The following is a 12,894-nucleotide window of genomic DNA, read 5'->3' on the forward strand; positions in this document are numbered from 1 at the left end:
AGGGGAACAGGGTGACAGGTGGGAAGCTGACACATCCCCCAGCTGCATGGTTGTTGGAGGAGGACAGAGAAGTGGCCTTGCTGCTGTTTAACCTTCTGGGGCTTGTCTGCTGGAGAAAAGCTTAGCAGGAGGGGAGAGATTGTAGATAGACAAGGGGATTGGTGGGGCTGGAGATGCAGGGAACTGCAGCAGCCTTAGATTTTATCTGCACTTCTGCAAGGCTTGATGACCTTGGAATCCAAATCAACAGTTGCTAATAAATGCAGGGAAGAAGCGTGAGGGGCTAAAGGCAGAACACGCAGCAGGGCACCAGGGGAGCCTCTTACAGATGAGGGTACTCAGTGCTATCACTATGTAGTCTAATACCACCTGGAGCACACAAGCTTAGTAGCTCCCTTTCCCTTACCCATTGCTTTTGGACAGCAGTGGGAACAGAGGGAATTCCCAAAGGCCTGAAATCCCTGCCAGAACCCTGTCAACTCCATTGGCTCCTGGGTACCACTAGCTCCTGAGAACCTGGGTTCCTGTGCTGCACCCCTTAAAGGAATGGAGCTGAGCCCAGCTCAGGGGAAGGTGGGAAGGGGCTGGAGGAAGCTGCAAACATGAGAACATTAATTTCTCAGTTCTTGTTCTTCCTTTCACTCTGGGTCTCTCCTGGCAATATTCAGCCCCCAGGACTACTCTTCTGTGTGCCCCTTACCACCATGCATGGTCTGGATGTGTTGGACCCATTCCTTCACTGTGTTTCATCTGTGTCACCAGGAGATATTTTCCTTTGGAAGGAACTGGAGAAAGAAGCTGGGAGCAGGTCCAAGGCTGGGAAAACAAAGCTGGTTTAGAGTATCACTGGAGAGCAAGCAGGAACTCAGAGCCTTGCGACCTCATTCCAGAGCCACAGTTGCTTCCTGCTGTGCCCTGTCTCCTCCTCAACTCTGGTCTGCAAAAACCTGACTCTTACTCAGCCCAGCATTTCAGTCCCAGCCATTACAATGACAAGGGTGATAAGAGATTCTTATCACAGTGCTCAGAATCGATTTGAAGCTGAGCCCCTTTCCTGCACTCCTCCTCCTCTTCACATCTGCTGGAGCAGCAGTCAGTGCTGCACAGGGATTCAGCAGCTGGGTTTGCTGGAGAGCAAAGACGACAGTTCAGGGCTCAGATCCCTCCAGAGATACATCCCTCAGCCTAGCAGCTTCAGCTAGCACACATCCCTCAGTTGGAGACAGAGCATGGGATTGGAGCCAGGACGCTTGGGCTCCTTCCTGACACACATCTGGGGGAGACCTACTTGATATTCCCAGGCTGCAGGAGGGACAATGCAGCTCCACATCCCTGGAGGACATTGTAAGCCTCTGTCCAAGGGGGTCTGAGCAAAAAGTATGGCCTCCCAGCTGAGGCAGGAGCTTTTTCTCTTCCTTATGCTTGGGTGAAAGCAAGGTGAAGATCCTGCTGACCCCAGAAGAGAGATGGAGCACCCTGAGTCTCAAGCCTGGGGTCCACTGCATGCTGTTTTACTCCAGCCTTCCAAAGAGCTCTTCCTTTCTACAGCTTAGTGTGGCCTGCCTTTGGATCTCCTCCGGATCCTATCCATCTGAGGGGGACATATCTTGCCCTCCCATGAGTGGCTAATGGGGACAACACTTGGGGAGAAGACAGCTCCTGCTGGCAGAGCAAGGGGCTTCTAGGCTGGAGCGGGTGTCTGTAAGCCTCAGTCACAGCAAAATTGCCAGCATCCCCTTGGCATCCCTGCAAGCTGCTGTCCCATCCCCTACCCAGAGGCTCTCTATGTGTCTCTCAGAGCAAACAGAGACTGCACACAAGTTTCAGTGGTGTTTGGGCTGATTTTGCACAGCTGCCTTGTCTTTTGATCTCTGTCTGCAGCCACTGCCTCCACCATATAGAAAAATTTAATACCTCCCACCAGCGTCAAAAGGTGGCCAGATCCCTTCTTGGAGAGCCCTCCGATACACCAGCCCAGACTTCCACATTTCAGTTTCCCCCTTCTCATCTGCAAGATGGCCAGCACAGTCCTGTCTGCCCAGGAGGGAAGGCAGAGGACCTGGCAGCACAACTGCCCTGGGCAGTTGGCACTGCAGCTCCCCAATTTTTAGGAGTGACTTGTCTGAAATGCATGCAATCCACTCTTTGCTGCACACCTGCAAAGGTGAAGCAGGACCTCAGCCACTGGTGGGGAAACTGAGATAGGGTGGGTTCTGGGCTTGCACAGCCACATAGCACAGCTGCTGAGGGAACTGAGATGTCCTGGAATGGGGCTGCTGAGTGGACCAAGACAACCTGGTCTGGACTCACATAAGAAGTCTCAGTTCCTTTTGAAACCTTGTAGTCCCAGCAGTTCTGGTCATGCAGATGTTACAAATTCTCCATTTCCTCCCAGAACCATCTCTGGGAAGGGCAAAAGCAAAGGCAGCAGCAGGGGAAGCATCGGAACAATCAGGGCTTGTGTGGAGATGAAGAAAGGCCCTTCTTGTTGGTGGGTGCAGTTGGGGTGAAGCCGGGGGCATCGCAGGGTGGCACCCCAGGTACTCCAGCTGTGCCGACTCTCCAGCCCAACAGAGAGGGGCTGTTGTGGGCCCAGCCCCGGCACAGGGTGTCACCGCCTGCCTTGGTTAGCAGGGATGCTCTCTCTTTGTGCCTGCTGGTTTCTGCTCTGCTGACCCGCTTTGCTCCATCAGCTGGCACCATCCATCACCTCTGGCAGCTGCGTCAATTCCAGGGCTCCGCAATGCCATTCCCCAGGGGAAAAAGCACATTTTTTTAAGGGAAAGGAGGAGTATTTTCTCTCCTGGCACGCTGCAAGGCTCCCTTCCTCTCCTCCTCAGAGATTTCTAATGCTCAATCCAGCCCAGGGACAGGGGCACAGCATGTGACTGCATTCTTCATTCTGCCCAGCCCCAGCCTTCCCACTGGAAAGCTGGGCCAGAAGGGCTGCAGTACCTCCAATGATCCTGGGGCTGATGTGCACTGGCCCTATTAGAAGCCAGGAGAAATCAATCTGGAAGTGGCCCAGCCCTTCATACAGTGCCTTATCAGGACTGGCTTCAACAGCAGCAGCTCAGGGAAAGTGTTTTTTCCTATGTCTCATGGCAGATGGTGGTGGTTATGAGCTGGAGTGCCAGGATAGATGCAAGGTGGGTCAGCTGCAGGATCTGGTATGAGAATGGAACATGGTGTATTCACACCTCTGTCCCTGAAAGCCCTTCTCCAGGAGATGGTGAGTTTAGAGCATATGCTGGCAGCAATGCCTATGACTGAGTACTCAACAAAGGCCAAAGTGCTGGAGAGTACCTATAGATGAGTGGTAGGAAAAAATAAGACAACCTTCATCTCTTCCTCTCTGCTTCCCTGGGCCAGGGTCAGCCTGGCAGTGCTGGATGTTGCTCCAACTCTCTCCAGCCTCAATTCACTGTCCTGAGGCCTAGATGTGGGACAAGACCCAACCATTTTATCAGGGTTCTCTGCCTCTGTCTCAGCAGCAGAAACATATGCCTCTTCAATCAATACTCAGCTCTTAATAGTCCTGACAATTCACAAGAAAACAGGGGCATTAAATGTTAATTATATCTATTTGGATTCAAAAAAATTTATTACTGGAGTTAATTACAGCAGGAGTCATAAAAAGTTGCAGAGCAAGAGGTGCTGCTGTTCTATGAGGTGAGCGGGACTGAACAGCCCCGGACACCCCAAACTGTTGCTGGGCAAGGATGGAGGGATGTCCCTTGCCATGCCCACCAGATGGCTGGACACTGCTCCTCGGAAAGGGACTGCCACGGGAAGGGGCTGTTTGGGATCTCTGCTGGGAGGGGTGTGCAGAGCCAGCGGCGGAGTCTCAGGGCGCACGGCAGGTACTTGCTTGGCTGTTGTGCTGGTGGGACCTGGCCTGCCCCAGCCTGTGGGCTTCTAATTTACTGCTTTCCTTTTACCGTAAAACTGAAAGGGGAAGGTGCACCCTTTAATCACTGCCTTCGGGGCCCCGCCTGAAACCACACAGAGACCAAGCGAAGGCTAGGAGTTAATGCTCCTTCCGACACCTTTTTATGATTCACGGGCCTGACCTTGAGCCATAAACCGCTCAACCTCCCCGCCACACTGCCAGTATTTACGGCCTGCAGGGGCCATTGCACGCAGCCACCGCTGCAGACCCAGGGCCGCGCACGCTGGCACGGGTACCCAGCTGGGGATGCAACAGGGATGCAGCTGGAGAGGCGCAGGCTGGGATGGATACGTGTCTGGGGAGGGCCATGTGGATGGGCAGCCACGGTGGATCCTAACATGGCACTGGAGATGCACCTGGTGCACTCATCAATCCGTGCTTATGCACACCTGTGTGTGCACAGGTAAATGCACCAAGGTGCCCTCACTGGGCAGGCCCTGCAGACACACATCAGAGCACGTTTCATGTAGGGAGCTGAGCACCCACATACCCACTGCCTAGGCACTGGACACTGGATCATGGTGGGGGCTTTCTGCTTGTTGCAGCAAGGCAGGAGGACAAGCAGTGTGGGCATGGCACCACAGGAAAAGGCTGGGATGAGCTGGCACACCACAACCCCAACAGTGTGTCCCCCAGTCCCCTGCAGGAGGAACATCAAAAGCCCTCAGTGCTACTCCAGAGGTAGGTCCTGGCATCAAGATTTGTCCCACTGCATCCCACCAGCCCCAGGTCTTGCTCCAGAGGTGAGACCTACAAAAGCCTACACTGGTCCAAACTGGAGCAGAGTGAGGTCTACTGGTTAAAGCAAAGGGTGCCCCTCTGAGTGTGTTCAGGTCAGCACGCTCCTTGCTCTATGCCTCAGTTTCCCCATCATTGCAGCAGGAAAAGTAATTCTGACCTATCATGTTTGCATGGAGTTGGGAGGCCGAGCTTGTTAATGTTTGCAAAGTGGGTTTGGCTCCTGTGATAGAGCAAGCCAGAAATGTGAAGGTCATTATTATTAGTGGGATTAAAGCAGTTGAACCCAGAGCAAGGGGTACAGGGGAACACAGAACTTGTGTCGAAGCAGTAACAAGTCACACACATGCATAACCTCAAAACAGTGCTGAATGCTACAATTATGGCTCATTTTAGAAACATTGTGCAGAACCAGAGAGCTGCCAGAGCACCTTCTAATACTTCTGAAAATAAAAAAAAAAAATACTTCCATGAATGCAAACAGGACTGAGATAGGCTGTTCCTGGAGACACCCAGAGCCTGACAGTGCTCACTCAGTATATGCCCAATGAGGCCACGGACCCATAAGCATCACTTGCCAACACAGCTCATCTAGTCCTCACTAGGATCAGAACCTTCTCCTATGCCCCCACTGGGGCATCATGGCACTGGACAACTTATCCAATAAAAGTCTCCTTTTTTTTCTTTATTAAGTTTACAGGTTGTTTCATTTTTTTGCTTTCCTCCTCATAAAACAAAAGAGGGAAAAAACACCCTTATCTTGGAAAGCAGAGTTCAGGAAAAAGCTACTGGTCTTTTGGACTTGGTGAGTCCCCATTGGTAGCCTTGCTTGTCACAGAGAATTTATCAGCCAAACACAGTGCTGGTATAATGTGCTATATAACTTGTGCATAAACAAACTTCAGCATGATAAATGCCTTGCTTTGAAGCCATAAAGTTATTAGCTGGTGGCTGTTAGCTACTGCTTAGCACGGGACATGCTCCTTCCGTTAACCCCTGGATGCCCCGCCTGCTCTCAGAACCCCAGGGAGATCTCTGGGGGGCACCTCACACAGCAGGAAAACACAGAGGGCTCTGATGGGCAGGGATGCTTCTGCTGGCATCTGTGCACATTGTACTTGATGCAAAGGCTGAGGGAGGGAAATGCCTGCAAGGAATGGGGCTGTGAATGTTGGCAGCTCCTTATTGTCTTATTTGAGCACTTTTGGCAGCTCCTCTGCTTTCCTCTGCCCCTGAAGAGGCAAATGCAGAGGGGAGCAGGACTGGTGCAGTTAGGCAGGTACTCACAGCTCAGACCTTCTGGTGTGTACCCATTTCAGAAATGGGCTAAAATGGGGTGGGAGGAAGTCAGCACCCCTCAGTGCTTAGGTCACCCCCTTTAGGTGAACAGCTGCTGAGGACTCCAAAGCAAAAGCTCAAAATTTTTCTGGCAGCAGCCAGGCAGCACGCTCCAGTGAGGTGATGAGAGTTCCCTCTGCTGCCTGCAGTGCATGGCTGCTTGCAGCTCCTGGTGAGCACAGCCTTGTTGGAGGCTGGGAGAGGCTGGAGAAGCAGAGCCGTGTCCCAGGGCCAGCACTGCTGGACATGGGTGACCAGCACCACAGAACCAGCAGAGCCACGGCTCCTGCCAGCACCACACCTGTGGAGCATCCTCCACTGCACAGAGCCAGGATGTGACACCCATCAAGGACCTCTGGTCTCCCAGGCCACCTCCTGCTCTTGTCCCACTGGACCAAGACAGGGAACTGGGCATGCTAAGGATGGCAGCAGGTCTCCAACACTGAGCTCAAGGCATGGACAGAGTTATGCAGCAGTGTGGCAACTTTTTGGCACAGCTTGGAGCCCTGGAGCTGCAGTGGGAGATGCCCAGGGCCTAATGCTATCCCTTTCCCAGTAAAACAACTCCTGCAAGGCAGCAGGAGGTATTTCAGCAGGGCCAGCTGAGGAGCAGCAGGACTCAGGCTGCCTCGGAGCCTGTTCCTCATTTGAAGTCCAGTGTTGAAGAAACTTGTAATTAGAGTCCTGAGCATTAATTAATCTCCATGACCCTCCTCTCATTCTCCTTCCACCGCTCCCACAGCTCAGGAGGTCAGCCTGGATTATTAACACAGGCAAGCAGAGGATGGCAAGCTCACTGGGTGGGTTGGCAGACCTTGGGCCACGTTCTTGTGTTCAGAGCAGCCAAAGGCACCATGTCCCTGTCTAACAGCATGACTTCCCTTTCCTGTCTCTTCTCTCTTGGCGGAGTTTGATAGGGGTCATCTCACTCGCTTGGGCACAGTCAGCACTTTGGGGATAGCATTCAATGAGCTGAAACATTCCAGAATGAGCAGAGCTGCTTCTGTGCTAACTCTGTCTGCACAGTCCTTCGTAGAGTGGCTGAGAGCCTTGGATGAGCCTTTCTGGAGACAACTTACCCTTGGAGACCTCCCAGCATGATGGAGACCAGAGCAGCAATCACGACCTAAAACATCACTGAAAGGTATTCAAGAATCCCATCTAGGTCTTGCTTGGATCTTTAAGAGCCTCATCATTGTAAAAGCATTGCTGGAGCATGGACAGGACATGGACACCCTTTGTACAACGTGGCCCTCCCATTCCAGGGCTGTCCATGCTGCTTGGGATATGGACATGGCTCCTGGGATGGCCAGACTCCCTGGAATGACGCTGGCACAACCCAAGGGCTGATACACTACAAAGAGCTGCCACAGAGCAAGGAAACAAGATATGAGATAAATCCAAACTTTGCTGACTCCCTCGTAACCACCAACTGCTTCCCCCATCTGATTTTTTCCTCTTTTCTGCTGCAGCAATAAAAAGGGGAAAATCAACATCCAAATGATCTTGTTTATGGCGACTAAATAAGCTGCATGTGCTTAATCCGTTAGAGTTTAATGAATTTACGACTTGCTCTGGAATTTGACAAGGGCTGTAAAAGAGTAATTAACATTTATCAGTGTGTTTTTTACACACACCCCACCCTCCTCCCGCCTCCCTTCCCTCCTCCTGCCGCCTGTCGCAAAGCAGCACCGGGTATCGGGGGGAATATAAAAGTGATCAATTAATTCTTAATAATCTCAGGGAAAGATTGTAGAGTCGCAGTATGAACTCAGGGAGTGTCAATAAACATGCCAAAGGTTGGTTCCCCCCTTCCTGGCGTTGCTGCAGAGGAATGTGGGCAGCCAGGGAGGGGACGGGGCTGCAGGGGCAGTGCTTCTGTGGACCAGCCCTGCACCCCTCTCCTTCTCTGTCACACTCGGCTGCCCTCCCGATCAGCTTTCTGTCGCTGACACAGGGGCCTCTGCGACAGGATGAAAGTGAGCGGGGGGCCGGTGACAAGCAGGGTCCCATCCAACACAGCAGTGGTGGGGATTTGGAAACACAAGCCCAGCTGCTGACTGTGCTAGTCAATAGCTCTGTCCTAACAGACCTGAACCTGTTGGGAGGGACCCCAAACTCCCCACCCTGGTCACGGGGCAGCTGAACATCTGCTTAGATGAAGAGTTGCCCCACTGTCACCTTTTGTCACTCAGAACAGGTGGCTGCTGATGTTTCAGCTGTACTCGTTCCTGCTGGCCCCTGAGACAAGCAAGGGGGGTCAGACCTTGCTTGTGCCCAGCCCTCCCAGGGGCTTAGCTGCTGTGGAGCAGGGAGGCAAGCAGGCATGCAATTTGGGGGCTGCAAGGGGACAAGCCCAGGCTTCCCCCACCAGTCCCAGAGTGGGTTGATCTCAGTATCCCAGGAGATTCCTGTGCTGGAAGCCCAGTGTGCTCTGCCTTGGGTCACCTCCTTTGGCAACCCTGGAAAGTAAAGCCAGAAAAAGCCATGGCCATAACTTTCTGGCAGGTTAAGATGGACATGTCCCCTGATTCTGTGACTGCAGCATCCTGCCCCCAGCAGCAGCCTTTGCATGCATGTGTGTGACTGGGCTGTGGGGAAGCTGCATGACTGGACATCCACTGGGGAGGAGAAGGGTCAGTGCTCCTGGGGGCCACCAGGCTCCATGGAGGAGACAGAGAAACATCTGGGTTTGGCTGTGGGGCAGAGGGTCCTGGAGACCCACAAACAAAAGCTCAAGATGATAAATCCTCAGAGGTTTGAGACTGCCTGGGGATCTGCTCTGGACAGAAACAAATACTCCCTGTCGATCATGATAGCCCAGAAATGAGCAATGAGAGAGGGATGGAGAGGGCTGGATGCAGGCAGTCTGGGAAATCTCTGCCCAACCCCACACAGAGCACTGGTGGGGGTGGGAGGTGGAGGCAGCAATATCCTTCCAGCAGCATGAGCTCCCTGTGCCAGGTACACACCTGGCAGCTGGATGGGGTAAACTTGGGATTTCTTGTGAGGCAGGAGCTGTTCAAGCCATCCTGAAGCAGCTGAGTGCAGGAGAAGCAGGGAAGAGAAAGGGAAAGTAACAGGATGACCTTGCCTTGATGTCACCTTGACTGGCTTGAATCCAGCTGGCTGGCCTGGGCTGTGGGGCTGGGCAGGGAGCAGAGCTGGTGGGGAGTGGGGCTGAGCCCTCATGCAGGGCAAGGGAGTAAAGGAGGGGGGCTAGAGCAGAGTAACTCTGCATGGCCAAATCATCAGAGAGAACCAGATCCCAGCAGCCTCTGAGTGGGTCTCCAACCGTGGGCAGGCCTGTAGTGCCAGGGGCTGCACAGAAGTGGCACAAATGCACCTGGGAGGGAGAAATGGAGGCAAGGGAGGGGTTTCAGGTCACCAGGACTGGTCCCAGAAGACCAATATCTGCTTTGTTCCCTAGGCAGCAGGTCTAGGTCTCCATTGTATGAGTGTTGTAGACAACATCCACAGCTAAGACTGCCAAAATCACTCAGGAAACACTCAGGAATTATTCAGGAAACACCTCCAGTTGCTCTTGCACTGCTGTCCAGGCTGCACTACAGACCCCCTGCATGACCTCTGGATCTCTCCTCTGCTGGAGGAGAGGATGCTGTGTGGGGCAATGAGGGGGCAGAGGGGCTCTGCACTCCCCCTGCCTGGGCTGGCTCAGATGTTCCTGTGTCAGCCTGTCTAAACAGCACCTCCTCCTGCAGAGACCTTGCGCTGGGGGTCGGCAGCTCAGCATCTCTGGGATTTGTCATGGTGTTCCTGGAGTTACCAAACAGCAGCTTGGAACAGACATCCCAGAGGGTTGGGCCAACCAGACCCACCATCATCCAGCTGCTGGAAAAGCACCCCCTGGGGCTGAGGTGACTCGGGTGGCATTGGGCAAGTCCTCCCTGGCCACTGCCACACTGCCTCACACCAGGCACATGACTTCATCTCTGTGCAAGGCTGGAATCCCCCCACCTTACCCTGGTGTACAGGCAGTGAAACTTAAGAGAAGGAGCCAGGCTGTGATGGGTGATGCTTGGCCAACATTTGCTGCTTTGCAGAGGCACCTAATGAATCAGAGACAGCCTGGCCATGTCCCAGCCTTGTTCCACTCAAGTGCTGCTGACTGTTAAAATAAAGAGCATTTATCCACCTGCATTCCCAGTTTCTCCTGCTTTCCATTTCACTTTTCTGTCTCTCAGGTGTGACAATTTTAATACCATCAATAATAAGGCAGATGGTAACCATAACAGAATGTGCAACCCCCTGTTGACTTTTTTCCATCTGAATAGTCACACTTCAGGTGACAAAAAGAGTTGGAAGGAGTTAACAAGAGACCCCCCACCCCAGGTCCTCTAAATGCCCTGTTCAGGGTTTTAAGCACATAAGCATTGGTGCTAAAGATGATTTTAAGCCATGATTATAAGAAATCTATTGATCCTTTTGACTCTATAATGACAGAGTAACCATTTTAATAAAACACCTATTAATCATGCATTAACCCTTCTTAGCTATTTATGCACTGAATACCAAATCAACAAGGGTGTTCAAATTTCTAGGAGGCTTTTTGGAGGGAGAGAGAGAGGAGATTTCTTTAGATAACAACAACAAGAAGAAGAAAATAATGTAAACTTACAGAGGGGGAGTGTTAAAATCATACGATGAGTGGCAGTTGCAGACGCCTGGGGCCCTCTTTGGTTGTCGCTTCTATCTGGCAATCAATTGACAAGAAATTGAGATTATGAAACATTGTGCCTATGATCAAAGGAGGTGGGCATACTTCCCCCATCTGAGGCCAAATCTCCACTCCCCCACGGGAACTAACATCGGGGAACACCAATAATTTGGCCTTTGGCAGGTATGAGTCAATGCTGACACCAATTTTAGTGTGAATGTGTCCACCAGTCCCTGGGTCCTTATGACAAACTTGGAGCAAGGTTGCAACACCCTAAGGGTGGATCCTACAGGAGCATCTAAGATGCCAACGATTTTTTGTGAGAAACTTCATCTGGAGCAACAGAGTAAAAAAATCAAGAAATTAGGAAAGCAAGCACTCCACCAGCTCAGGCCAGTTGGGAATGGGCATAGGTTTTTCACCCCCTCTCCTTGCCCTTCCTTGAAACACACAGCCTCAGTGTGGAATGGTTCAGCTTGCAGACCTGGACTGGCACAGCCCTGGGGCCTCTTGTGGAAGTGATGGAGAGGGGGCAGACAGGGCTTCCTTCGGCCCCAACCGTTGCAGCCTCAGAAACCACAAAGTCCCCGGGTGCATTAGGAACTGCCTGGAGGCCAGAGCTTCCTGCAGGTGCCCCACACTCATGAATCACACCTTGTCAGGGCCTGGGGTGCCCAACGGCTGGGTGACCGCTGAGATGCCCAGGGAGTCCTGCCCTGGGATGCACCTGCCTCCCCACCATGCCATCCCAGCTAGGCAAGGGTTAAGCAGGCATTAATCACACTGTTTGAGGGACATTTCAAAGCCTCTTCCAAATATTATAAAAAATGTCTTTAATCATCTAATAGCATGAACTCCTCTGATGATGGATGGAAAGAAGTCACCTCTCTCCTCCTGATCCTAACAGATGAGGCTGAAGAGCTGCTGCTCTGGGTGTGTGTGTGTGGGAGGGGGAAGTTGGGGAGGGGGCTTGGGGAAGAGAAGGACATTTCTCAACCTCCCACCAGAGCAGTTATAAATATGAGGTCATACAGCAAGAGATGATAACACATTAAGGGCTCTTGAGATATTAGTCTGTCAGCCTCGTTAGACACAGCCTATTTGGGGCTGACTGTGTAATTAGAGGCTGGGGTACCCATAACTCATTGGTGTTTATATGGTAGGAAGGGCCTCCAGTCACCATCACCCTCAGCACTCTGAGAAGTCATCTTCATCAAGCATTAAATCCCACTCCCTGCTGCAAATACAATCCTTCTGCCACCAGTAAAAGCTGCTGCTGTTTCCCTCCTCCTGCCTCCCCACTAAGCCTGGAGCCCATTGCATGCTCAGTGCACCCACCCTCACGTCTCCCCTCCATTCTAGGGGGGGAACAGGGTTACAGCTTGGCCAGGGTGCCCCAGGGTGAAGTTAGTGAACAAGTGGAAAAGTCCTGGCTCACAGTTCCCTTCCCATGGAACAGCTCACGGGGAGCAGTCCATGCTCAGCTCTGCAAGGGACTGCATCCCCCAAGAACCTCTACACCACCTCTGCAGCAAATTTGACTTGCACCCTTCCACCCTCCAGGGAATAGCTCCAGGTTGGGCTGGAAACAGCTTGGACAAAAATGGTCCTGGGAAAGACTGAGCAGAAGTAAGTCCAAGGAAAGGCAAAACCATGCAGGAATGCCAGGAGAGCTTGTCACTCCTGCCCTGCTGTGAGCATCCCCATGCTTGGTGGGGAAGCTGGTGAGGAGCTGGGCTTTCCATGAGTTCTACAGTTTCTCTTCTCAGTTCTGTCTAGGTGGCAGTGAGCACTGACACAGACAGACACTTCCCAGCCAACCCAGCCAAGAATTTGGACAAGTGAAACAGGGAAGGGGAGAGTTTCCCTTATGAAACCGGGCAGAATACAGGCTTCACAAGTGTCAGCTCTGACTTGACAGGGACCAGACAGGGAGCAGTGAGCAGGGGGAGGCAAGCAAATGCCAAACCCAGTGTCATGCACCCCACAGAGCTTTCCCAGCAGCACATCCCTCTAAGTCCTCTTGGTGTGTGACAGGAGGAAAATTAAGGCACCAGGAAGTGCAGGACATCAAACTAGAAACAAGAGCCCTTGCTGCAGAAACTGCCTGACACTGCCAAGGTCCATGGCACAGCCACCCAATGCCTCATCCCCTCTCCCTGCTTGTCTACTGTACCCAGGGAGGGGG

General features: G+C 52.5%; 1 protein-coding gene across 10 annotated transcripts in view; it reads right to left on the minus strand.

Annotated features, from left to right (window-relative positions):
- Positions 1 to 12,894, minus strand: part of RNF220 (ring finger protein 220) — a 219,588-nt gene that overhangs the window by 118,434 nt on the left and 88,260 nt on the right. For 5 of the 10 annotated variants that reach the window (XM_085586303.1, XM_031505551.3, XM_085586302.1 and 2 more), the window contains exon 3: positions 10,668 to 10,742. The exons of the other annotated variants lie outside the window; for them this stretch is intronic. In XM_085586303.1, the coding sequence (XP_085442429.1) occupies positions 10,668 to 10,742 (75 nt within the window). The remainder of the gene's footprint in view (positions 1 to 10,667; positions 10,743 to 12,894) is intronic. 10 annotated transcript variants of the gene reach the window in all.

Source organism: Lonchura striata, chromosome 8 (genome assembly GCF_050655825.1).
Source record: "Lonchura striata isolate lonStrDom1 chromosome 8, ASM5065582v1, whole genome shotgun sequence".
NCBI lineage: Eukaryota > Metazoa > Chordata > Aves > Passeriformes > Estrildidae > Lonchura > Lonchura striata.